This window comes from Callospermophilus lateralis, chromosome 1, assembly GCF_048772815.1.
Source record: "Callospermophilus lateralis isolate mCalLat2 chromosome 1, mCalLat2.hap1, whole genome shotgun sequence".
Taxonomy (NCBI): domain Eukaryota; kingdom Metazoa; phylum Chordata; class Mammalia; order Rodentia; family Sciuridae; genus Callospermophilus; species Callospermophilus lateralis.
Genome location: NC_135305.1, coordinates 206,727,917 through 206,753,077, shown reverse-complemented (window position 1 = coordinate 206,753,077; position 25,161 = coordinate 206,727,917). Strand labels below are relative to the sequence as shown.

The 25,161-nt window shown below is 46.7% G+C and overlaps 1 protein-coding gene across 6 annotated transcripts in view; it reads left to right on the top strand.

Annotated features, from left to right (window-relative positions):
- Fyco1 (FYVE and coiled-coil domain autophagy adaptor 1) overlaps positions 1-25,161 on the top strand; it is a 75,924-nt gene that overhangs the window by 3,359 nt on the left and 47,404 nt on the right. For 2 of the 6 annotated variants that reach the window (XM_076844638.2, XM_076844615.2), the window contains exons 2-8: positions 6,910-7,063; positions 10,937-11,043; positions 12,468-12,593; positions 16,299-16,405; positions 17,815-17,958; positions 21,424-21,514; positions 22,083-24,491. In XM_076844638.2, the coding sequence (XP_076700753.2) occupies positions 7,009-7,063; positions 10,937-11,043; positions 12,468-12,593; positions 16,299-16,405; positions 17,815-17,958; positions 21,424-21,514; positions 22,083-24,491 (3,039 nt within the window). In that variant the 5' untranslated portion in view covers positions 6,910-7,008. Of the gene's footprint in view, positions 1-6,346; positions 6,438-6,909; positions 7,064-10,936; positions 11,044-12,467; positions 12,594-16,298; positions 16,406-17,814; positions 17,959-21,423; positions 21,515-22,082; positions 24,492-25,161 lie in introns of those variants that run through there. The other 4 variants (XM_076844654.2, XM_076844648.2, XM_076844624.2 and 1 more) reach the window with 3 other exon arrangements.

Here is a 25,161-nt window from a genome sequence, read left to right as displayed (position 1 = left end):
GGAACACAGCAGAACCCAAGCCCAGCAACATCTCCTCTCCACAGCCTGCTTGGGTCATGGTGCAGAGCCACACTTCCAGGAATGGAAAGAGACAGGCCTGGAGAGGTGTGTTATTATTCTAGGCCACCACAACAAAATGCCACAGACTGGATGGCTTAAGCAACAGAAACTTATTTTCTCACAGTTTTAGTAGTTAGAAGTCCAAGATCAAAGTATTGGCAAGTTTGACTACTGCCAAGGCCATTCTCCTTGGCCTGAAGATGGCTGCCTTCTCGCTGTGTCCTCACCTGGCCTTTCCTGTGTTCAAATATCCCTGGTATTTCTTTTGAGTGTATAAAGTTTCTCTTCTTACAAGGACACCAGTCAGATGGATTTAGGGTCCATCCTCATGACCTTGTTTAATATCAGTGGCCTTTTTTTTTTTAAGTAGATTTCGTGGGGTTTTATTTATTTATTTTAATTTAATTAGGTTAGAATGCATTTGATTCATGTCCGTAGCACAACTTTTCATTTCTCTGGTTGTATAGTATGTAGGTTATACCATATGTGCAGTCATACATGTGCATAGGGTAATGACGTCCATCTCATTCCACCATCTTTCTTGCCCCCATATCCCTTCCCCATCCCTCCCTCCCCTTTGCCCAATCAAAGTTTCAGTTGCCTTTTTAAAGGCCCTCTCCTCAAAATACAGTCACATTCTGAGATATGGGGTTGGGATTTCAACATATGAAAGGGGGTGGAAAGAAGGGAGACATAAGTCAACTCTTAACAGAAGAGTTGGGTTACAGATGGAGTGGTTATTGTTGTCCTGGATGGGCAAAGGCTTGGGTAAGACTTCCTTAGGGACCAGACTGTAGTGTGTATTCCCTCCCATCCAGGCTAACACCAGAAAGACCAGAGGAGCTGGTCAGAGGGAGGTGTGGGGAGCATAAGGCAGAGCTCAGTCTTGACAGAGAACACTGAGTGTCCGAACCCAGAGTTAGGGCCCTGGCCACTTCAGGGCAGCCCAGGCCAAAACGCTGCTAGGAGAAAGGAAGGGGGAGGGACCAGAGGATGGACCTTTCAGCCCAAGGATAAAGGGCCTCACGTGCCAGGTTAAGAGATGTGGAACCCAGATCTGACAGCAATCACCTGAGCTCTCAGCACAGCTGTGGGTTTTTTTATAAAGTAGGGGTGGAGATACACACTTAATTTGTCCCTAAATTATTCCTGAATCATATGATTCCATTCACTTTTGGAATAATGGTTCCATAAGATTCTCATAATAATGACAATATAATATCCACCATTACATCAAGATTTTTAAAATGAATCATTTTAGTGAACATAAAAATAACTTGTGCTGAACAAAGCAATACTTAAAAATAAGAAAAATTGAATTTTGAAACATAAATTTGTTCCCCACATTTGGGAAATTATGATTTATATTTTTGGTGCATTTCTATGCCTCACAGTTTAGTTTGGTTTGTGGAGTAAGGATCTATGTTTTGTTTTGTCTAACTCATTCACTCATGCAGCAAGTAACTTACTGAGGGCTTTGTATGTGCCAGAACCACATGAGATGTGAGGGAAATAATGAACAGCATTGGAGTTTACAGACAGGTGTGAAGAACAGAAATTAAACAAGAAATTACTGGGGTGATGAACAGCCCCAAAGTTGGAGAAGGAGACCCTGAGACTCTGCAGTGGCAGCTCCAAGTCATGAGCAGAGAAGAGCTTGTGCCTTGTGTGTTCGCTTGTTTTCATAGAAGCACTGATCAAGCCTCAAGGGATTTTTCTCAATTGTAAGCTTATCGGGATATGTATTGTCTATTTCTGAGCATAAGTTCCTTAAAGGCCAGGGCTCCACCCACCGATCCTGATCATAATTGTGGCTCCAGCTGCTAGATCAGAATAGCCCCACTATTTTTTTTAGTGTCAAAAACACACCCCTTACCTGCCTGGCACTTTGTTAGCATGCGAGCTCTGTTAGCTCAAGAGGTACCTCCAGGCCTTGTTCGTGGCTTTGTCAAATCTTATCAAAGATAGGTCTTAATTCATACTGGGCTAGGCTGGCCCCCTTGACACTCTGGTCAGGAAGGTACCTGGAGCATATGATTTTGGAGATCTGTCATCTTCCCCCACCTAGGTGGGGTGTGTCCTCTTTGGGGCAGGAGTAGATGAGCCAGTTGAGTTTTCAGTCATTTATGCAGCTGTTTTGGTGACACCCAGATTTTCAAACCTTCTCTATCACCTTTTGGGTATTTTCTCTGGGTTTTCTAATGACAGAACCTTGGCCCACAGCCCTAAGTACAGATGTGTGGCCCCTCCCTCAGGGCCACTGCCCACCTTCCTTCAAAAAGATGGTCAGTTTTTCTCAGGTTCAGAGCAACCCCTTTTGGATTCAGTTCCTCTTGACCCAGTTCTCCTGTGTCCATGGGCTAGAATCATGGCCAGTTTTGTATATGTACAAGGGAGTGACCAAGGAAGCAACTATAGTTGGCGGGAGGGAGGAGGCCAATAGAAGGTGCAAGAAGCAATAGCAGAGTCCCAAGTCCTCACTCTCTCATTCCATATAAAAGAGAGAAGACTCAGTTAGCAAGGAGCACTTGGGAGAGATGACGCAGGCTGCAATTGCAAACATTTTAATTATAGGTCCCAGGGGTTGGGTCACCCAGTGAGCCTGTATTCACGTGTGCCAAAGTGCCTGCCGCCGGCCTCTGGTACACTCCTGAGGACTTGCCACCACCCTCTTCAAGTTCTAGGGAGGGCAGTCTGCCCACCCACCACATTTCAACACCTAAGCAAGCAGCATCTCCAGGCCTTCAAAACTACAGGTACCAGCCAAGTGTATCCCTTTTCTATGGGTGGTCACTAGATAGATGCTGTTGGGTGTATGGAAGCAGATCAAGGCAATGGATTCTTCCAGAAAGGCTTACTGCTTTCCACCTGTCTTTTTTTCTTTTTTGGTCGGGTAGAATTTACAAATGGTATGCTTCACCTTGTTTGGAACTGGGGAGGAGTCCACTGAACATGTTCTCTCTGGGTCAGTTCTTGGCTATTTTGTTGGGAGCAAAAGTTTGAAGTCATGGCAAGGCTGACTTGTACTCTCCTCTTTCCTTCTGATCGCCTTTCTTATGTGGTTATTCATATACAGTATTGTTTCTGCCTGATCTAGTTCCTGGGCAACATTGTGAATATTAGTCATTTGCACTATAGTGTCATTAAGTCTACATGAGTCAGTTAGTGTCTTTGACTCTTAATTTGGAACTAATCTGCTGTGTCTATTGTGTAAGGCATTTAGAGCATCTAGGCAGGTATAAGAGTAATTTGGGGGTCAGGGAAGGGCCTTCACCTCTAAAATAAGACCAAAGCCATGACTAGCATCTTGGGTACTGGTCCCAGGTAATAAATGATAATTTTTTTTTTTTAAATGCATGTAGTCCCTTTTCCTCTTTGTCAGGAGATTGGATGTTTTGGACATTCGGGATAGGCTTAAACTTTAATTTTGAGTTGCTGACAAGAAAATCCAATATTTCCAAAGATTTTATGAAACAAATAACTAATACTTGAAAAAGCTTTCCAGAGACAGTGATAAAGGATTTTATGTCATGCAACAAGGACCTTGGGTTCATGGAGGTGACTTGTACTTTGGAGGCCCTGAAAGGTATGGGAGCCCTGGAGTGTCCCCATTCCTACTGCTCCCTGAAGCATACATGGCAGTGTGTACGGAAACTTAGTGTCTCCCAAATCAGGAGAGCAGTTTGCTGATGGATTGTAGATGTCAGGATGGAGCTGGTTCATAGCAGAAGTCCATGGTCCCTCAACCAAAGAGCATGCTCTCTAGAGCACAAGAAACTTGACCATGTGGGTGAAACAGTAGTATCCCAACCTGTGCCTTTCCTTGGTGAACAATGCCCCAGATCGAGGCAGAGGAAGAGTTGAGTGTTCCCCCAAGGGAGCTTTGATTTTACTTCCTGAATCCCACAGCCTTGGTGGAAAAGTCCACTGTGACCCACAAGCGTGACAGCCAGTTTCTTAGAGTTCATTACCTTGCTGGTGACACAGGCTCATTGAAAAATGAGCTTGTGTAATCAGCGGCTGGGAACAGCTCAACCCATGACCTGGGAACTTGATGCCAGCTAAGCACGCTATTGCGAAGGTCAGGTCAGACAGAAGGCCTCTTGGCTCAGGCTGACACAAGGGCAGTGCCACCAAAGCACCAAGAAGTCTTAAAGGAGCATGTTTCCATCTGTGTTCAGGCTTATCTCACCAAGATGCTGGCTTGGTTTCTACACATTGTTTCCCACAACCCGACTCGAAATGGGGCTGGTTTCCAGGAAAGCCAGCTGGTAGTGTGGTTCCTGCATTGTCCCAGGGGATGAGTCAGTCAGCATTGTTGCTGCCCTGGCCTCCTTCTCAAGCTCCACCCTCTCCCAAGTGTGCATCTCACTGCTAGTGTTAAGTGTGCCCACAGGCGCAGTGGGCTTCATTTGATGATCAAGGGGGATGGGTGCATGCATCTTCCTCCATGATGAGTTCTCCCCGAAACTGCAAGGTCCTCTGAGTTGCCTCGCCCAGTAAGAGGAACAGCCTTCACATTTGCTGCACCCTCCATTGGCTCCTCCCCTCCTAGGCTCTTGTCAGGGACCTCCCATCTATTTTTCAGGCTGGCCCAACTCAGTGGCCATCACAGATTATCTGTCAACCCTCTCCCGCCCCCAGGCAGAATTAAATTAATTCTCTGTCAGTTCCTATCACATGTTAAAAAACTCATCACAATGCTCACTGTTTTTAAGATTATAATCTATTTATGTGAGTTTTGACAGATATGTGCTTGTCAAGCATACAGTCATGTAACCGCCAACATAATCAAGACACCGGACAAAATTTGCCTCCCCAGACTTTCCCTGTGCCCCTCTGTAGTCATTCCTTCCTGCCCCCTGGCAGCCACTGGGAGAGATCAGATCTCTGCCTACATTTTGACTTTGCAAGAACATCTATAAATGGGATCGAAAGGAGGTAGCTTTCACAGTGGCTTCTTTCACTCCGCATAATGCATGGGAGGCTCACCGAGGCTCATCGCTGTTGTGGGTATCCATGACTCTCTCCTCCTCTTGCTGAGCACTTGTGAATTTGTCCCCGTACCCATATCCCTGCATGGGGCCCCTTGTCTCCACTGTGTCTGGATATCAGGATATTTTCCTGTTGTCTCCCCTGGGGCTGGACTGTGCCTTGAATGCCTCTGTTCCCCAGCTGGTGCACGTGTGCTGGGGCAGTGAGTATCCATGGTGAAGACCCTGATCCCTGCCTTCCCAGGAGGGGCATCGCGTCTGCCTGGGCTTCAGGCCTTCCCTGCCGAAGTTGAAGGAGCTTGGGCTCTGGCTGTCTATAGGGCTCTGGCTGGTCCCTCCCAAATCACTGTTCACAGGCGACCTAGAGAGAAGCCCTGAGATGGGCAGGCAGGCTTCTCATGAACCACCCCTGCCCTCAGTTTGATGCTCATGATGGGTGGTGCCAGCACTTGTTGTGGGAGGGAAGTCTCCATCGATCCCCTGAATCTCTGCTCTCTGGAGCTCGGAGTCATGAGTTACTGGGACTGTGGTACAGGTGTGGGCCTAGATACCTACCCCTCCTAGGGCAGAGAAGCCCTCTCTCTTCCTGCTTTGTTTTCACTGACTCACAGCTGCACTGGCTTGTTAGTTAAAAATAGGCACTGGGCATCTCAGTCCTGTGACACAGGCCCTCCTCTTTCCCTGCTGACACAGGAATGCTTGTGTAAATATTTGGAGTTGCTCATGCTTGGGGCCATTTCCCTTCCAGGATCAGGGAGATGGCCACGGGAGAGTAAGAGATGGCAAATGCTAGAAACACTCAGGGTGACATGTTATTTGGGAGACACTGGAGTTGAGGGTGGTTTCTAGGAGCCAGTAGAAGTGGTTGGTCCTTTCTAGAGGTCACAGGTTTGAAATCACACTGAGCAGAGTTCAAACTGCTCCTAACTCTCTGAGGGTCAGTTTTTCCCTTATAAATAGGGATGAAATTATCTGTTCTACCAGTGTGATTGTGAGAATTAAAAGTGATCATGTGTGTAAAACACGTACCAGGACATTGCTTTGGATGTCTCAGGAAGGAATTAGAGGTTCTAAAGGGACTTAGGAGTGTCAAATGCATGCCCGGACCTCTTTTCCATGAGCTCACATCTCACCATTTTGGTGTTCAATCACTACTGTGTCCTTAAATCACATTAACAGCTGCCCATGTCAGGCTAGTAACTCAGGACTCCCAGCAGGAGAGGACGGTAACTAAGCTTAAAATAGAGACAGGTCCCTTGATTGGTACAGGAGATGAACAGTCCCCCGGATGACAGGCCAGGTGGACACTGCAAACCCCCAGCCACAAGGGAGCCTCCTTCCTGCCCAGCAAGCCAGGCTGTCCTTGGTCCAGAAGCTCTGAGGGTATGTGTCCTCAGTTCCTCAACCCCCCAGGGCTGCCTACCCAGAGTTACTGGCCTGGGGGATGTTGGGTCTGTGGGAGAGAGTGCTCTGGCAGAAGTTGGCACCTTAGGCTTTGGGGAGCTGTACAAATCTGGGTTGACGAGGTCTAGCTGTTGTATGAGGGGCTGGGGGACCTGGCAGGGGGAGGCATTTTTAGGGGTGGCAAGTGAGGCAGTCCTGAACGAGAAGACGGGGAGGTGAGCTCAGAATAAAACGAGCTGTACTATTTGGTTGATCGTGTTTCTTGTTAAGCCCCAAACCAGGTCACTGTGCCTGAATGTGTGTCAGAAGCAAAACGAAGAGAGTCCACAGAACAAGACCTACTCAGGAAGGTCAAGCCATCCTATCAAGGAAAAGCACCAGATGGGGTGACGTTGTGTCCAGAGCAGAGGTCCTCTAATACTCTGTATCTATGACTGCTTCCTCCAAGCAGGTGCCACCATGAAGTCTGACCACTGCTGACCAGCCAGCCCCAGAGCACCAAGTTCCAACCTTCCTCCAGACCCACACGGTCAGGGAAGGTGGACTCACCATGGCTTCCACCAGCGCCGAGAGCCAGCTCCAGAGAATCATCCGCGATCTGCAAGGTTTGGTTGGGTTGCTGGGCTACCAGGTTGAATTTGAGGGACTACGGCTGCACTTCTGCTCTTGCCAGTTGAATTCAGCCCTTTCATCTTTGTTCACACCCAGAGTAATTGGAGCCCTTGGGACACATCACATTGAAATATTTGGGGCTCCGATATCTACCCTGTGGGAGACTGGGAGAACTTGCTTGGCGCTCCTTTCAGAGCTCTGTAAAGCCAGTTTGTAAACAAAATCAAATACCAACTCCTGCCTGGGTCTTATTTCAGGACTAGTCTTTGCCTGAGTCACAGCCTCTGGGCTCTGATGCAGTTGGCTTCTTTGCAGTGAATATTCTTCCTCTGAGAAGGAAGGCCAGATACCTGTCTGTCTTGTTTTGCTGCTGCACCTAGTCCTGGCTGGCAGATGGCCCTTTGCTTGTGACACCAGGTCTGGGCCTACTACTTTCCAACTTCCCCAAATGAGGAAGTTGGACTGTGACTGCAGCCTTCCTGCCCAGAAGCAGGGAAGGGGATGTGGATCAAGCCCCAGGGGAAACATTACTTCTCTGTTGGCTGCAGACTCAAGTCTCTCCCTTTCAGATCATGTGCCAAGGGGTCAGAATTTGGACACATTTCCTTCTTTCACCAATCACCAGGTGGGTCTTGCCAGCTTTTTTTTGGAACTCCAGCACTTTCACTACAACACAAACTGAAACTGACCAGTTCCTCCATGTTATTGAGTCCCGATGACACTTTCTGATCTTTCATAGACCCAGGTACCTAAATGGACCCAAGTCCTACCCATCAGGCTGGGTCCAGTGAGCAGTCTCTCATACCAAGGGCCACTGGCCTAGTGTAGCTAGAGTGCAGGACCCAGTCCTCATTGTGAAGGTCCAAGGTCAATAAGATAGAAATCACTTTCTCAGACATATTGCTTCTTATTGATAGTGCTTGGGCCTCAGATAGCTAATTGAGCATCCATTATTCAAAATGTGGACTCATCATGGCTTCCACCAGTGCCGAGAGCCAGCTCCAGAGAATCACTACTGTGTCCTTAAATCACATTAACAGCTGCCCACGTCAGTATTTCAGACTTCAGATAGTTGGGATTTTGGAATATTTGCATAGACTTTACCAGTTGAGCATCCTTAATTTGCAAATCCAATCTCTGTGCCCCCCAATCCCAAACTTTTGAGGGCCATATTTTTGGATTAGGATGCTCAGCCTGTAATTACATGGCATTGCATATGCACACAGGACTGTCATGCACATGTCTTATGGGTAAAAACTCTGAGTCCTCACATTTGGTCCTGTGAGGTTGGTGCCATTATTACTCCCATTTTGCAGATGAGGAAACAGGCATAGAGAGATTATGTAATTTACCTAAAGTCACATAGCCAGTGGTGAACAGAACCCAGGTTTGCACTACCAACAGCCTGACAGTAGTCTATTCTTTTAACCACACAGTCTGCTCTCTGATAAAATGTTAGGTGCTTTTAAAAGAAAAATCTACAGAGATGCAGAGAAAATAAAATGACAGCCCCTGCAAATCTGAGTTTATTGCTGACTTTCAGAGAATTCTCCACCAAGTAGGAATCTTCTCTGTTTCAGTCTCTGTTCTCAAGGATATTTGTGAGACCCAGAGGTCCTTATTGGGAAGGAAGAGAGAAAAAGACAGGGTCCTCAGGCTGAGCTCCTGTTCCATCCATCATCTACACCCTATGGCTAAGTCTGATCACCCCCAGCCAACCCCTAGGTTGGTCTCCATGTCTCTACAGAACCCATAGAGCAAGACTTTTTCCTTTTATCTGCCAGGAGAGGTCTTGACAAGCCCACAGGTTTACAGCACTCACTTGGAGTAGCGCATCCTTAGCTGAAACACTCTTGTGTGTCATACCATGCAGCTTCTGGGTGACAGTAGCTGCGTGGGCTTTGGAGTTGGGCAGGCATTCCAGGCTCTGCCTTTAAACCCTGGAAAACTCTGGACAAATCCCATCACCTTTCCAGTGTGCACTTGCTCCCTTTGTGTGCCAGATGGGTTTGATGATGACACCTCAGGATTGTTGAGAGAGTCAAATATGAAGTTTTCTGTAAAGCTATAATTATTCATAATTACTACATTTGGATTGTCAGAGATTAGAGCTGAAAATTTCATATCCAAAGGCTCCTTCTTGCAAAGTTTCAGGAGTTCCCAGAACTGAGTGTCTGCCCCGCCTGCAGAGGAGGGAGGGTGGAGGAGAAAGGCTCTGGCTCTCAATGCCAGCTGTAGCAGTCACTCCAAATAGGTCACAACTGGACAATAATCACTTGTCCTAAGACTGAGTCTCAAGAACCTGTCTTTACCATTTGCCGACTTTTGCTGATTGGATTTTTCAGCCAGCTCAGGCCTAGCTACTATCCTGGGCAGGTGTGTTTAAACCGTGGTGCTTTGGGGCAGGGGTAGGGGCTTCTTTTCTTTAAAGAGTTATCAGAGAAGAAGGGAGTTTTGTCCAGCACATCCCAGCTGTCTCAACTGAGCAAATGTTTCCCATATCTAAACCAATTCCATCATTTGACAGTCCCTTTGTCCCTCGGCAGAGGCAGTGAGTGAAAGCTAAAGGTAGGTTTCCCTCCTTTCCAACAGGGAAGTCAATTATCTTAGAAGTTAAGAGGTGCACTCTGAAGTCAGAAAGCCCCAGAGAAAAAGCAGATTTCTTAAAATGGGGATGATAATATCAGATTTCAGAGATTCAAAGTTGTGATTATTTTTTTCACATTTTAACAATTCTGGACTGGGATGTAGCTCAGTGGCAAAGCGTCTGCCTTGCATTCGCAAAGCCCTGGGTTCGACCCCCAGTTCCAAAAAAGACAAAAAAAAGAACTCCACCAAAAAAAAATAAGATTTAAAAAAAAAAAAAAAAACAATTCTGAAGTTGGGATGCATCCTAAAAATCAGTTGCATCTTGAATTTGTTGATATAGAGCAACTCTGGCTTTGCAGTGTTGTATAAATGAGAAATGTGTGCAAAGTCCTGGCCCTTCCGAGGCACTCAGGTAACAGAAGCAGATATTGCTGTCATTGTTATTACCTGTACTATTATTTGTGCCTCTAGGGTGTTCTGAAAGCCTGCACTTAACCTGTACTGAGCAGTAGGACTATAGTGAATGGGATGGTCTGTACCCCAAAGGTTTAAGTGAAGGGAATTTGGTCGTCATGTAACAGTATTGAAAAGTATTGGAACTTTTAAGAGGCAGGGCCTAGTGGGAGGAGGTTGGGTCCTGACAACCCTCAGAAAGGATTAATGCTGGCGTCTCTGAGTGCGATGAGTTTTACAGGAGTGGATTAGTTCCAGTGAGAGTGGGTTGTTAGAAAGAGTGAGTCTGGCCCCTTCCACTATTGTTATGAGGCAGCCAGAAGGCCTCCACCATTGGGCAGCCCAATGGGCCTGCCTGTTCTTTGTCTTTTAGCCTACAAAACTGATACCAGGTCTTTATGTCCTTCTCATTTAATATAACATTATAAGACAAGGATTGCCTTATTTCAACAAATCTAAGGTGTTTAGATTGATTTTAAAGGCGTATCCCAGTTTCAGAGACGCAAAAATGTAAAATAAATAACCTAACCTCTTGGTTTATAAAAGTAACCAAGCCAGGTATTTTGTTATAGCAACACAAAACAGACTAAGACAGTGAAGAGCAATAAATATGGCCAGAATAAAGGATAAAACCTTCTGGAAGTTAATATTAAGGGACTAAATGATTCATTCACACATAAACATCCTAGATATTTACATGCCCTTTACATTCCTAGGGTTGCTTGCTATCACTAATCTCTCCTCTTGCTTTCTGGGTTATTCCCACCCCTTTCTCTGACTTCTTTCTCTTTCTGGTCACACGTTCCTGTTTGTTGTCTTTAAAGATGCAGTGACAGAACTAAGCAATGAGTTTAAGGAAGCAGGAGAGCCCATCACAGATGACAGCACCAGCTTGCACAAGTTTTCTTATAAACTTGAGTATCTTCTGCAAGTAAGTGACACCTGTCCTGTGTTGATTTTGGCAGTGTTGTCTCTTGTTTCCCTCTTGGGTGACTTTATCGGCATTGAGGATATGATACCATCAGGAATATCAACAGAGCCATTAAGCCCACAGTTAGACTCAAGGTCAAAGCCAGAGCTCAGTCCTCTTCAGTGTGGTTCTCTGGGGAAATCAAGGTGTTACTCCTTAGGGTGGTTTTGGAATTGAGAACATTCTTTAGAAATGTGGGCATCTCAAGGCAAGTCACAAGGCCACTGTACAACAAGGATCTTAACTTTAGTGCAGTTACATGGCCCTTTGAGGGTCAGTGAAAGCTGTGGGTCTCACCCCAAATAGACGTGTATGTGCACACCCAGTCACACAGGCAGTTTCCAAGAGTGTGAGGACCCTCTGAGGATTACCTGTAGGCCCCTGTTTTAGAGTCTTGCTGTACCACGTGTGGGCCAAGACCCGCAGCACCAGCCTCGCTGGGGAGCTGGTTAGAACATTCCTAGTTTCCACTCTGACCTACTGAATCAGGACCTCCCAGGTTGGTACAAGAAACTTTGTTATTTTTAGCATAATTGTGGTATAACTCTTGTGCCTGCTTAGTTCAAAAAGCACTCTAGAGAACAGCTGTAGATGTGGAAAAACACTGAAATAAGCAGAAAGGAAATGAACCTGAAATTATTTTAGGGTAGTGGTATTTAGGCATTGTAATTTTTTGTTTTGTTTTGTTTTGCTTTGCTTTTTTTCACATCTGGATTTCTCACACCTTGTTTCTATAATCAGGAAAAAAAAAAAAAAAAGCTCTAATAGGAAGACTCAGAGGAGGAAAAGGCCTGGGGTTGAGGGCTTGCCTTCCTCATGCCTTCAACTACTTCTTTGCTTGGCTTTACACAAATACTTATGGACTTTTGTTGTTGTTGTTAAGCCCATTTTGGTTTGGATTTGAAATGATTCAGAGCTGACATTTACTTGAATTTTTTCTATATTGAAACTTAAAGATTTGAGTAACTGGGATAAAATGTCATCGCCACATTTCCCTAATTTGGGGCATAGTTAACATTCTTCATGTTGACTCAAGACTCTTTGCTTCTATTTATCATGTGTTGACAGCAACCAGTGATCTTCCACTTAACTCTCTGCGCAGAAGTCCCTTCAAGGGCTAAATCTTTCATTACTCCTGAATCTCACTAGTTGTATGACTTTGAGCCAGTCTCTCATAGCCTCAGTTTCCTCATCTAAAAATTGAGAATTAACATACTCTCATTTTGTGATTAATATATCTTGGTTTGTCTTAAATAAAAATAATGTCAATAAAGGGTGTCCCCCAGTGCTAAAACCTGAGAAGCTCTTTGTTATAGTTTATCATTTAAATGGTGGAATGAGCAACAGGGGGTTTGGGTCCTTTCTGTGTCTCTTTTCCAACCCAGTTCGATCAGAAAGAGAAGGCCAGCCTCCTGGGCAATAAGAAAGACTACTGGGATTACTTCTGTGCCTGCCTGGCCAAGGTGAAAGGAGCCAACGATGGGATCCGATTTGTCAAGTCCATCTCGGAGGTAAGCTGAGAGGAGTAGCAGAGGACCCCCTGGCTTCCTCTGGGTGAGGTTACACAACCTTGCAGAGACCTCTGCTGCCAATTGCCAAGTGCAGACGTGGCGGTTACAGGTGAAGAAGTAACAAACCCGGCCAGGCACACTCGGCACCCACTGTTGGCTTGGCTCAAGCCTGGGGAACCACCTAAATGAGTACCTGCCAGGCAGAGGGGTTGCTTGGTCCTGAACAACTCCTGGCAGGGAGGGCCATTCACATTGTAACTCTCTGCTCATGGCACCCTTTGGAGGTATGTCTCTACCTTTAAACATAATAATAATTTAATTCTTAGAGTTTGCTAGGCTGCTTTCCCTACAGTTCACCCAGGGAACTTGGATTGAAAGGAAGAGACTGAGGTTGGAGTCTCAGGAACATTTCATAGCATGCTTGTGTGGTAAGCAGCTTCCTGCATCCAGAATGCTGTGGCTTTCCATTTTACAAACCTCCTGGGCAACAAGCACGCACACTCACAACCTCTCCCTCTCCGCCTCTCTCCCACCCCTACCCCCAGCGAATGTCTCTCCCTCCCTCTCATGAGCTAGTTCATCCAGAAGTGAAGCCCTGAGCTTTGGGGCAGGAGGTCCAAAGGGTCTGTGCATTTCATCTTGTCAGCATCTCCAGAAAGGGGGAAGTCACTTTGAAGTCAGCACACAGGCTCCTTGGCGGGCCTCCTGCAAAGGCTGAGGCACTGGGGTTCTGAAAAGAGCTGCACTCGCCCAGCCATGCCAGCTGGAGCCAGGGTGTTTCTTCTTATAGAGGATGATGGCACCAGATACGCTGACTTCAGGGCCTGGGCATTTCCACCAGCTGCACCCAAGATGGAGAGCAGAGTTTATTGCATCAAAAATCTGGAAGGTTCCTGTTGTCACTCTCCTCTCTTCAACCTCCTAAGCTACTCCCTCAAAGTAACCAAAGCCTTCAACTGTATGCCTTTGAACAGCTGAAGTCTGAAAATAAATTAGTTTTAATTCCCATTCCCTAGCTTTAAGCAATGTATTTTTTGGCTAGTTTCATCTTTTCTCATAAGACCTTTAGACATTTGGAGGTCATGGAAGTGGACCTTCCAGAAGCAAAAGGCACACTTTGCAAATGTTTTTTTTGGTGGCTGGAATAGGCTTTGCCTCCTATAGGGCCAATTCTTTCATCTTGGTCACAGACTGTTCTCTGTGGGTATCACTGGTTACAATGGCTTGGACATGGCTGAGCTGGGTGACCTGCTGGGTACTTGGATCAATCTCAGTAATCACGTGTGCCCTAGATCTTCAGGAGAGATGGTAGTAAAGTTCATGGCTCAGAAGCATTTTTAGGGCCCAGTAGTTCCCATGGGGTAGGAGATAACCATTTGGACCACAATAGGAAAGTTCTAGTAAGCCGCTTCCAGAAGTTCAGAAGTGGGCTCTCCTTGGACTGTGGTTTATCACCATGAACAGGGTGCATCTTGACATCAGGCTTATGGCACAGTTTAAAGCAGAAACTGTGAGCAGACTAGTCTCAAGTGTCCTGCAGATGCCTTCTCCTGTGCTGCTATCATGTCTCTTCTCAGCATAGTACATGTGGGTTCTATTTAGATGCTAAAAAAAAATTAAGGAATTAGGTAATGAAAGTGGATCCAAGATCTAAAAAGGTAAAAATAAAAAAGCTATGTAGTTATTTTCATTTGTAGTATAAAGGAACCACTGTTCCCTTCCCCAAAGGATGTTTAAAAACACCTTTTAAAGTAAATGGTTCCCTTTTTATATGGTATATATATATATATATAAAATCAGTTTAACTAATGAGCTTGATTAGAAACATGGCCTCAAATGTCTGCCATTTAAAAGGTTTTACTGTTCTAAAGGCTGTGATATTGGTCAATATGCCAAGAATAAGAACAGGCTCCTGATTTGGAAGCTTATAGTGGAGGGCTGGGGGGAGGGGGCTCTTGTTAAATTCTGCAGGGCTATGGGGAAGTGTGTTTTGCTTACCTGTTTCTATTGGCCTGAGTTTCCTGGTTATCCTTCTGAGCACTTTTTCTCACCTCGCTCCTCAGTGGAAAGAGTGTTTGGACATGGGAATGTCATTGAGAGTCTCCCCTGGTCCTCTGTAGAGGTCACTCTCTGTACACATGCCATGGCAGTTTTTATAAAGTCAGTAAGTCAGGCCACTGCCAGCCTTCACTTCTGGGTGTCCTGACTATACACCAGACTCACGTGGAAAATTGTCACAGTTTCTGTATGTCATGAGGTTTCACACCTTTTTATTTTTTAAAACCACTTCATGTTCTAGTATTACTTCCTTGAGTTGGCAGTAAGAAGACCTAGCTCTGAGCTAATGGTGTGACAAGCTGCTGGATGTTTACATCATTCATGTGCCAGTGCTTGAGGCGCCACTGCATATATCCTGTGTCCACCCAGGGCCTCAGTTAACATCTCCATAGAATGAGGTTTAGGACCTTCTTTCTGTGAAACCACTGCTACCCCATCTCCCACCACATTCCTGACCTTTGAAGGGGTCAGAGGAGTGGGAAGCATTGGTCCCTGACTTACCCCTCTCAGCCAGAGCCTGAAAGAATAGGTGCATGTGGTAGTTTGGGGCGCTGCGGGGTGGGTGGAGCAGTTTGAATCTCACCTACTTCAATTGGGCTTCTAGGGCTGACCTATCAGAAATATGAATCCTAATTTGCAGACTAGTCTCAAGTGTCCTCTATAGCTGGCCCTTTATTCCATCTCTCTTGGCTGCCACGTGCCCCCAGCTGCCATGGTTTGGCTGCCTTGTGGCAGAATACTCCATACTCTGACCAGAATACTCCATCACCATCTCAACAGACTTCCAGAAATCTCCTCAAAAACCATGTTGTAAGTGGTAACTTTAAACCTTAAGACGGTTCCAATCAGACGTTGTCTTTCATTTGAATTGGTTTTGTAGTTTGGACATTGTAGGATGGTTTCAAAGACCTGCCTGCCACCTGGGCCCTTCTGTGCCACCCAGCACTGTGTGACGGGCCTCCTGGAGATCCCTACTCTCACCCCCTGGGCATGCTGTGACTAAATACAGTAAGATGGCATATCTGAAAAGAAACCAAAGCAACCAGGGAAGTGCTGACAGTCGTGTGAATTTTATGGATGGTTTTATGGGAACAGAGGAGGCTATTATACATATGGTGAATCTCCCCCCCCACACACCCTCCTCTGCCTTTGCCCTCTCTTCCTTTTTTTCCACGTGCCCCAGTGAAGCCCCTGAGGCTTCTTCCCTGTACCTGCCCCAAACACCTTAAAAACAAGCCCAACAGTAGCCAACTCATACCATCCCTTCAATTCCAAATTAACATTCCAAATTAAAGAGTTGTATGTCTGACCCAGGAATTCTGATGGAGCATAGGAGGGAGAATGTCTAATAGAATCCACAGGGATTTGAGAGCATCTCATTCATACATCTTCCTTCACACGACTGCAGGCCTCTCAATTATTGTCATATGTAGACCTGTAAGAATTGACCTACTGCAGGCCTCACTCTGGAGTGACATTATCAAGTGCTTTGTGTCCTTTGAGGGACATGAGTGAAGCCACTGTGTAGGGTAGAATTGAACGAGGTGTCCTGCCCTGTGTCTGGTTTTTGCAAGTCCTCTCTTGGGCCAGGTCCGTATTTGGAGTCAGCTAACAGCTCTTCCTCTCTACGTAATCTGCTTTTTCTAGCTTCGAACATCTCTGGGGAAAGGAAGAGCCTTTATTCGCTACTCTTTGGTGCACCAGCGGTTGGCAGACACCTTACAGCAGTGCTTCATGAATACCAAAGTGACCAGGTAAATGCAGGACAGCTTCACCCTATACCACTGAGATACGAACTGACATCCCTTCTTAATAACAATGACAGCTCCTCTAGTAGTACCCTTTCATGTCACCCGTAGCAGACACCTGCTGCGTCCTTCCACATCCATCGTTCTTCTCTGCCCCTCCTACCACAGTCCTTGAGCATGAGGGGCAGGCAGCCCTGAGTGTGTACAGGCGAGAAAAGGGGGCCCAGTCCAATTAAATGCCTTTCTCTAGGACCCCCTGAGCTGAGCTATGGAGCCAGAGCTTACAGCCAGGTCTCCTAACTCACAGTGCCAGGCAGTTTTCTCTACAGGTGGCGGCTCCTGGATGTCAGTGTTTGAGGACAGTTGCAGCCTTGGCCTCTCAGTAGAACTGCCTGTTGGGTTTTGAACTCCCCCGAACCTGGGTCCTCACCTGCTGCAGCAGTCAGCACCTACCAGTGTATCCAGGCTTCCTGGAGAGCATGAGGATGGCCAAGGGTGTGAGCTGCTGCAGGGCCCAGGTTGTCTGTGTGTCAGCCTTTGGATCACTGGTGCTGCAGCCTTAGTCAGGAAGAAAAGAGGGAGGAGAGAGACTGGATTGAGAGTGTGAGGAATGGGCATTAGATTAGGAGCTGCAGACCAGCCACTACAGCTAGACTTCTTTGGGTTTCCCAGCATCCATTTACCAGCAGTGCCTCACCTCTCCCTAAGAATGTTCTAGTTAATTAAAGAAATCACTTTTGAATTAAAAAAAAAATCTATCATGAGAGAAATGTTTTGTTTCATTTGTCACCTTCAAGGTTGAGTGGCTTAAGGACAGGCTTCTTTTGCCGGTGACAGGTCTTGTGAGTTGTGTGAGTTGAAAACATTTGCCCATTTGATTTGAAGAGTAGTTTTCTCTAAATGTTTGGTGAAGATCATTATGAACAGCTTGGCTTCATCACAGTCCACAGACATCAGCCAAGTTACCTACACTCATCAGCATTATCTTTTTTAGTTTTTGTTGCTTCATGTGAAACAAAACAACCTCTGCCTCTAAGCTCAGTTGGTATTTCTGGCTAGGTAGCTGTTGCTTCCCTTTTAAACTGATATCTGAACAGAAATTAGCAGTGAGCTAGCTCAGTGTCTCATATTTAGCTCTTGAAAGGAATAGAAGGTAAGATTACTTTTCAAAAGGGAAGTGTTCTGTCAGCCAAAATTGCCATTTCTTGGCAAGTAACTGAGATTTAAGGCTTTTCACATCCTCTTTGAGAAGTAGGTATAAGTAATAAGTGAATAAACATCCAGATCATGGTAGTGATTTCTTTGATGAAGAGCAGGCTTATTTAAGAGTTACATACTCCTACAGTGAAAATGAAATTGGTTTACATGTGTGTCTTTCGTTAATTTAGTAACCCACACATTTTGTTTTCCTCCAGCGACTGGTACTATGCAAGAAGCCCCTTTCTGAAGCCAAAGCTGAGCTCTGACATCGTGGGCCAACTCTATGAATTGACTGAGGTTCAGTTTGACCTGGCATCGAGAGGCTATGATTTGGATGCTGCCTGGCCAACATTTGCCAGGTACTTAGAGGAATCACTGGTTTAAAAAGTCAGGGAGAGACAGGGCTGGGGTTGTGGCTCAGAGATAGAGCATTCACCTACCAGGCATAAGGCATCAGGTTCAAGCCTTAGCACCACATAAAAATAAAAAAAATAAAGATTAAAAAAAAAAAAGTCAGGGAAAGAGATGTTTGAAGTGTTGAAGACAGCCACCAATCCACTCAAAGCAATTTTGCTTGCTCAGTAAATTGCATCCAGGTTTGCACCCCTTCTGCCTGTTAATTTTGCAGACTTTGGTGAGTCGTGACTAAGATAACATCTAAAGGCTCCAACCTAATTGGCCATGTGGTATGAGTCAGTGGAGATGTGAGGCTTAAGATTTTTAGAAATTTTAAGGGACTTGTTGGTGTGGGAGTAAGGGAGGTAGATCTGGGCTTTTCCCCATTGTGTTTGCCCGTTGTCACAGAGGTTATCTCAGTTGTAGGAAAGGGAACAAAAGTCCCATCTTATCTCTTGTTAGAGTTGCTGGAAAGATTGCTGTCCCTCCTTTTTTTCTGTCTGAAGGTCAGCAAGCCAGCCAAGGTATGATGAGCACACCATCAGAGAGCTCACAGTGTGAGGAAACAGGATCAGAGGGTAGAGGAGCTGGTGGGCAGCAGGGCCCAGGCACCAGACTCTGGTTGAACTCGAGCTAACATTCATTGTTGTGTTTTGCTTTCTGCTAATAGAATTTTCTAATTTCAATACTCCTATAGTTTATTAGGAAATACTTTCTATGTAAGGAAAAGTACTGATTCTAATATGATAGCCATTTAGCAACCACCAAGATTTCATCTCAAACATTTGGCCACGTTCAGATGTCCTGTTTTAAACTTTAATTTTGAGTCATTATAGAATGTTTTAAATGTTGCAAAAATAGTACAGAGTACTTATCTGGCCTTCATCCTAATCCCCAGTTGTTAATATTTTATTGTAATTGTTTATTGTTCTTTCTCTTTATATGTATAGGCTGGTTTATTTCCTAAGCCATTTGAAAGGAAGTTGCAGGCTTGATTACCCTATTCTCTTAAGTACCTAAGTAAAGTTATTATAATCAAAAAATTAACACTGGTAGGATATTGCTGTCTTTTCTATGGACTTTACTCATACTTTACAAATTGTTTCCATGTCTTTTATAATCCAAGATCCAGTCCAGGATCACATGTTGCAATGATCTGGCTCTCTAGTTTCCTTTAACTTGGAACTGTTTCTCTTCTTTGCCTCTCGTGATGCTAGCATTTTTGAAAAGTACAGGCTAGTTATGTTTTAAATCATCCCTTCATTTCAGTTTGTCTGATGTTTCTTTGTTGTTAGATTAGGTTAAGCATTTTTTGCAGAAATACCTCAAATATTGTGTCCTCCTCAGCCCAATATATCCGGAGGCACATGATGTTGATTGGTTTCATTAAGATAGTATATGCCAGGTAATGTAATCAGCATGTGTCCTGTGGGGAGAGTCTTTGAGATTCCTAGTATCCGCTTTCTCAAATGTCTCTTCTCTGGTAGCTTCAGCATCCTGAGAAGTCTTACCTGAAGCAGTGATTACCATCACACTGATTTTCTAACTCCATCATTCTTTCTTCATTATTAGTTGGCATCCTGCCGTAAGGGAGACCTTTTCCTTCTTCCTCGTTTATTTATTCATTTATATCCGTACTGACTCAGAATTCACACTTGATTCAGTGGGTTGCGTTCTGTTGCTGTCATTATTCATTTTGAAACTTAAATTGTCCCATACTCAGCCACTGGGAGTCCCTTCAGGTGGGTGCTGGTTGGGGTTTTTCAGAAATAAAATGCCATACATTCAGCTAAAAGCCCCACTCCACTGCCATCTTCCTCGTTTCCTTTTCTCCCTTTCCAGGTGTGGTTATAGCCCCATCATTGATGCATGCAATTTCCAAAAGTTCTTGTTTTTACTATGTGTGTGTCCATAATGTTTTGACTGTACATAGTTTTGTATACGTATATTTTTTAAATAGGCACACATTGTATCATGAGACAACAACCCTTCACCACTTGCCTTTTTCACTTCAGCCTGTTCTGAAATTTTTACCTGTGTTTGCCTGTGGAGTTCTATGGTTATAGAGCAGGAATGGGCAAATCACAGCCCCCAGGGCCTTGTGGAACCCAACTTTGCCATCTGTTTACATATTATCTGTGGCTGCTCTCATGCCACAGTGATAGCTGAATTGTGACGGAGACCATATACATCGCAAGCCCAAGTTATTTATTGTCTGGCCCTTTACAAGAGAAGAATGCTAACCCATGGTACAGAGTATTCTGTTGTGTGAGTAACCACTGCATATCTGATTCCCTAGCTATGGAGTTAGGCTGCTTCCACTTTTTTCCATGGTTACAGTGTTTCCCAAACATCCCTCTTTATCTCCTTATGCACACATGCAACTATCTTTGGGATAGATACTGACAAGGATAATTGCTGGGTTGTGGAGAATATCGAGTTTGACCATACAATAATTTTTAGGTCATATATGATAATTCTGATGGGGTAAAACTGTGTTTAGGTTGCAGTGTTTCTGCTAAACAAGTTACCACACAGTCTTTGTATTTCTAGACTCATGCTAGCTAGCCAATATATCTTTCTGCTGTAAAGTAAATATTCTCTATCTACATTGTCCAATGTGGTTACATGATCTAGAAGCACATCTTCCAGCCACAATATGTATGTGTAATGTAAAGTGATGATCATAAGCCCCAAACACAGAGTGACCTTTTTAACCAAATTGACTTCTACTTGCTCCTCACTATATGATTGATCAGGGGAGGCACTAAAAGCTCAAAGAAAATTTATACAAAAATTGGAAAATATGTTTACTTAATTCTTTTCTGGCAGTGGAGGGAAACCATGATGTTTAAACTATAACCATGGAGTAGGTGTCACAGATCTACATAGATGTGCTGTTCAGTGAAAGGTGTGTACACTGTATCTGGGAGGGCAGTGTCCCTGTGTTAATCCATTCTGCATCACTATAATGAAATACCTAAGGAAGGCTAACTTTATAAAGGGGTTTATTTAACTCATAGTTTTGGAGGCTGAAAACCCAAACAGCATTGCTCAGACTCTGACAAGGGCCCCCCCTGATTTCATCACTGCATGATGGATGGCAGTGGTGGGAGCCATGTATGGGAGTAAGAGATCACATCTCTAAAATGGGAAGCCAGAAGCTAGGGTTCCCCAGACCCTTCCAAGAGCATGCCCCCAGTTGATCTAAGGGCTTCCCATTAGGCCACACCTTGGAAAGGTCCCACCACCTCTTATCATTGCCACCCTAGATTCCAAACTCCCAGCATGTGAACCCTTGGGTTCACATGTCTAAACCGTAGCAGACCCCTACCACCACCTGGTTGCACAGTGACCACCAAGGTCTGTGCACGAATGTGTGTGTTTACTGCTCTGAATACAGGTGTGTCTGTTGTGTGACCTCACAGGAGGACACTGGCTGCCGGCTCTTCTGCTTACCTATGGAAACCCCCCAGCCGAAGTTCCAGCATGAGCAGTTTGGTGAGCAGCTACTTGCAGGTAATGCTGAAAACACTGGGGATTGCCTTGCAGTTGTGTCAACAGGGTATGTTCTTGCCCCTAGTGACTCAAGAGTGATATCCTCAAATACCTGTTGTTTCAGCCAGAGCAGAATAACCTCTAAAGTTATATTTACTACTTCCTGGAGTTCAGATTTTTACAATTAAATACATTTAGGCCTTTTTTAAGTTTAAAGATTTTAATGGATCTTGAAAGAAACAGACTAGCACTGGAGGTGGGTGTGGTACAATGGGCAAGCAACAATTTAAATATAACTGAGTTTAGATTGTCTAAGAGCCAGCATCCATTCAGTTAACTCTGTTGAAGAGGCCAGACAGGAAATGCATGTGGCATGTCAGGGGAGCTCACACACCTGGCCTCATGGCTTTGGAATATACGCTGATCTCCTTGTGGCATAAGCTTTGAGCAAAAGTGTTCTGGTCCTTTGAATAGCTTGTTGACTCATCGTAAATCAGTTATTTTTACTTCTGCTCTCATTAAACTCTAAAGCTTCTGCAGGTAGCTTTACCCTAAAACCACTTGTCTTTTGTGTTCCCCCACCACCCAGGCTCAGGAGATGGCCTCCAGCTTTGACCTGAGTAGTCCCCTAAACAACGAGGCCTTGGAGGGCTTTGATGAGATGCGGCTAGAGCTGGACCAGCTGGAGATGCGGGAGAAGCAACTGCAGGATCGTGTGCACCAACTGGACAGGGAGAACCAAGAGCTAAGGGCAGCGGTTAGCACGCAGGGGGAGCAGCTACAGGTGGAGAAGGAGAGGGGACACACTGCGGCAGAGGACAACATCCGCCTCATGGGCCTGGTAACCGAGCTCCAGAAGCAGTGCGAGGTCACCCAGGCTACCCAGAACACTGTGAAGGAGTTGCAGATGTGCCTACAGGCCCTGGAGCTGGGTGTGGCCATGAAGGAAGATGGCCACTCAACTCTGCAGCAGCTAGAGGCCATGCTGCAGCCCCTGGCACGGGAGCTCGAGGCTGCACGGGATTCCCTGGGCAAGAAGGATCAGCTTCTAACCAGACTCTCAAACTGGCTGGCCAGGGCTGAGCAGAACGCAGATCCAGCACTGGACACGGAGTGGCAGCAAGAACACATGCCCACTGACTCGACCCTGAAGATCAAGGAGCTGGGGGAAAAGCTTCAGGCCCTAGAAAGGGAGAGCACCAAGGTCCAGGAGCTCAACCGGCAGCAGAGTGCCCAGCTGGAGCAGCTGGCCAAGGAGCTTCAACTGAAGGAGGAGGCTGTGGCTGGCCTGGAGCGCCAAGTGAAGGAGATCGCCCCACTCCAGGAAGAGCTGTCTGGGAAGGGGCAGGAGGTAGCCCTGCTCCAGCAACAGCTGCAAGAGTCACTGGCCCACTTGAGCTCCCTGAAGGAGGAGCTGGCAGGGGTAAGACAGGAAGAACAGCTGCGGCGGGAAGAGAAGGAGCTGCTGGAGCAGGAGGCTAGGTCGCAGACCTGGCAGCTACAGCTCCTGGAGACCCAGCTGGCCCAGGTGAATCAGCATGTGAGCGACCTGGAGGAGCAGAAGAAGCAGCTCATCCAGGACAAGGACCACCTCAACCAGAAGGTGGGCACGTTGGAGCGGCTTGCTGAGCAGCCAAGCGCAGAGCAGCCTGCGACCAGTGAGAGGAGTGAATCCCTGGGCCCCCTGCACAACACCTTGCAACAGCCCTCTGAGAAGCCCGAGGAGGGGCAGCAGTGCCTGCTGAAGGGACAGATGGACAGCACTGAGGGGCAGCAGGGCACCTCCTCGGAGGAGCTCCAGCAGGCCAACAGGGAGCTGCAGAAAGAGTTGCAGAACATGGTTGAGCGCAATCAGCTCCTGGAGGGCAAGCTGCAGGCCCTGCAGGCCGATTACCAGGCCCTGCAGCAGCGGGAGGCGGCCATCCAGGGCTCCCTGGCCTCTCTGGAGTCTGAGCAGGCCAGCATCCGGCAGCTGGGTGACCAGATGGAGGCCAGTCTCCTGGCTGTAAGGAAGGCCAAGGAGACCATGAAGGCCCAGGTTGCCGAGAAGGAGGCTGCCCTGCAGAGTAAGGAGAGTGAGTGCCAGCAGCTACGGAAGGAGGCAGAACAGTGCCGGCAGTTGGCAGAGGCCCAGAGCCAGGAGCTCAGAGCTCTAGAGAGCCAGTGCCACCAGCAGACCCAGCTGATTGAGACCCTCACCACAAAAGAAGGCCAGCAAGGGCTCGGCTCACCTCAAGATGACACAGTCCAGCTGGCCATATCTCAAGCGCAGCTGGAAATTCATCAGGGGGAGGCCCAGCGGCTGCAGGCTAAGGTGGTAGAGCTCCAGGCCAAGCTCCAAGCAGCCCTAGATGACCAGGACAAGGTGCAGAGCCAGTTGTGTGTGACTGAGGCAGTTCTGAGGGAGCACAAGACCCTGGTGCAGCAGCTAAAAGAGCAGAATGAAGCCCTCAACAGGACCCACGTCCAAGAGCTGCTGCAGTGCTCAGAGCGGGAAGGGACACTGCAGGAAGAGAAGGCTGATGAAGCCCATAAGAGAGAGCAGGAGCTGCAGGCCCTGCGGGAGGCACTGACCCAAGCAAAATGCAGCTCTGAGGAAGCCCAGCTGGAGCACGCTGAACTGCAAGAGCAACTGCACCGGGCTAACACCGACACGGCCGAGCTGGGCATCCAGGTCTGCGCACTGACTGCAGAGAAGGAGCGGGTGGAGGGAGCACTGGCCTGTGCTGCCCAGGAGCTCCAGGATTCCAAAGAGGCAGCTTCGAGGGAGCGAGAGGTCCTGGAGCGCCAAGTGGCCGGGCTGCAGCAGGAGAAGGAGAACTTGCAGGAGAAGCTGAAGGCAGCCGAGGAGGCAGCCAGCTCCCTGCCTGGCCTGCAGGCCCAGCTGGCCCAGGCCGAGCAGCAGGCCCAGAGCCTTCGGGAGACTGCACAGCAGGAGCATGACACTCTCAAGTTCCAGTTGAGCACTGAGATCATGGACTATCAGAGCAGACTGAAGGTAATCCTAGCTTCCACCATCTGGGGTCCATGAGAGGCTGTCCCTGCAGCCAAGAGTCAGGTGAAGGCCACAGAATATACTTGAGGTACAGGCCAACAGGAGCAGTCCCCTCCTGCTGTCATAGCTCCAGGAGCATCTTCTCTATAGGAACTTGTTAGGGACAGAATACTGGGGAGTGATGCCTTAGCCTACATGTCTAAACTCAAGGCCATGGCAGATGAGATTAGACCACACAGACGTTTTTAAATGAGTAGCCAACATTTAAAGAGCAGGATGTTTACAAATTCAGTTTTGTGGCTTCTTTTGAAATCTCAAGATCTAAAAGCCTTCATCTGCTTTCCTACATGGCAACAGACAGCAGGCGCTTGACAGTGGCTACCCGCTTCAAAGCAGCACGCATCCTCTGGTTTCCTCTTGCACTCATATGTGCCAGCCCCATTGGGCATGTTAGTTTCCAAGCCCTGCCTTGGCCCCTGGAAACCCCTATAGAGAGCCAGGTCCTGGCTCAGGTCCTGGCTCTGGGTCCCAGCTCCTTCAGATGCTCTACCCATAGATGCAGTATAGGGAGCTGACTCCGTTTTTCACAAGGTCCTTGGGACAGACAAGTTTGTGAGGTCAGCAGTTACCACGTGCCTGAGGCTGCTCGAAGAAAACAAAGTAAGTGAGAACA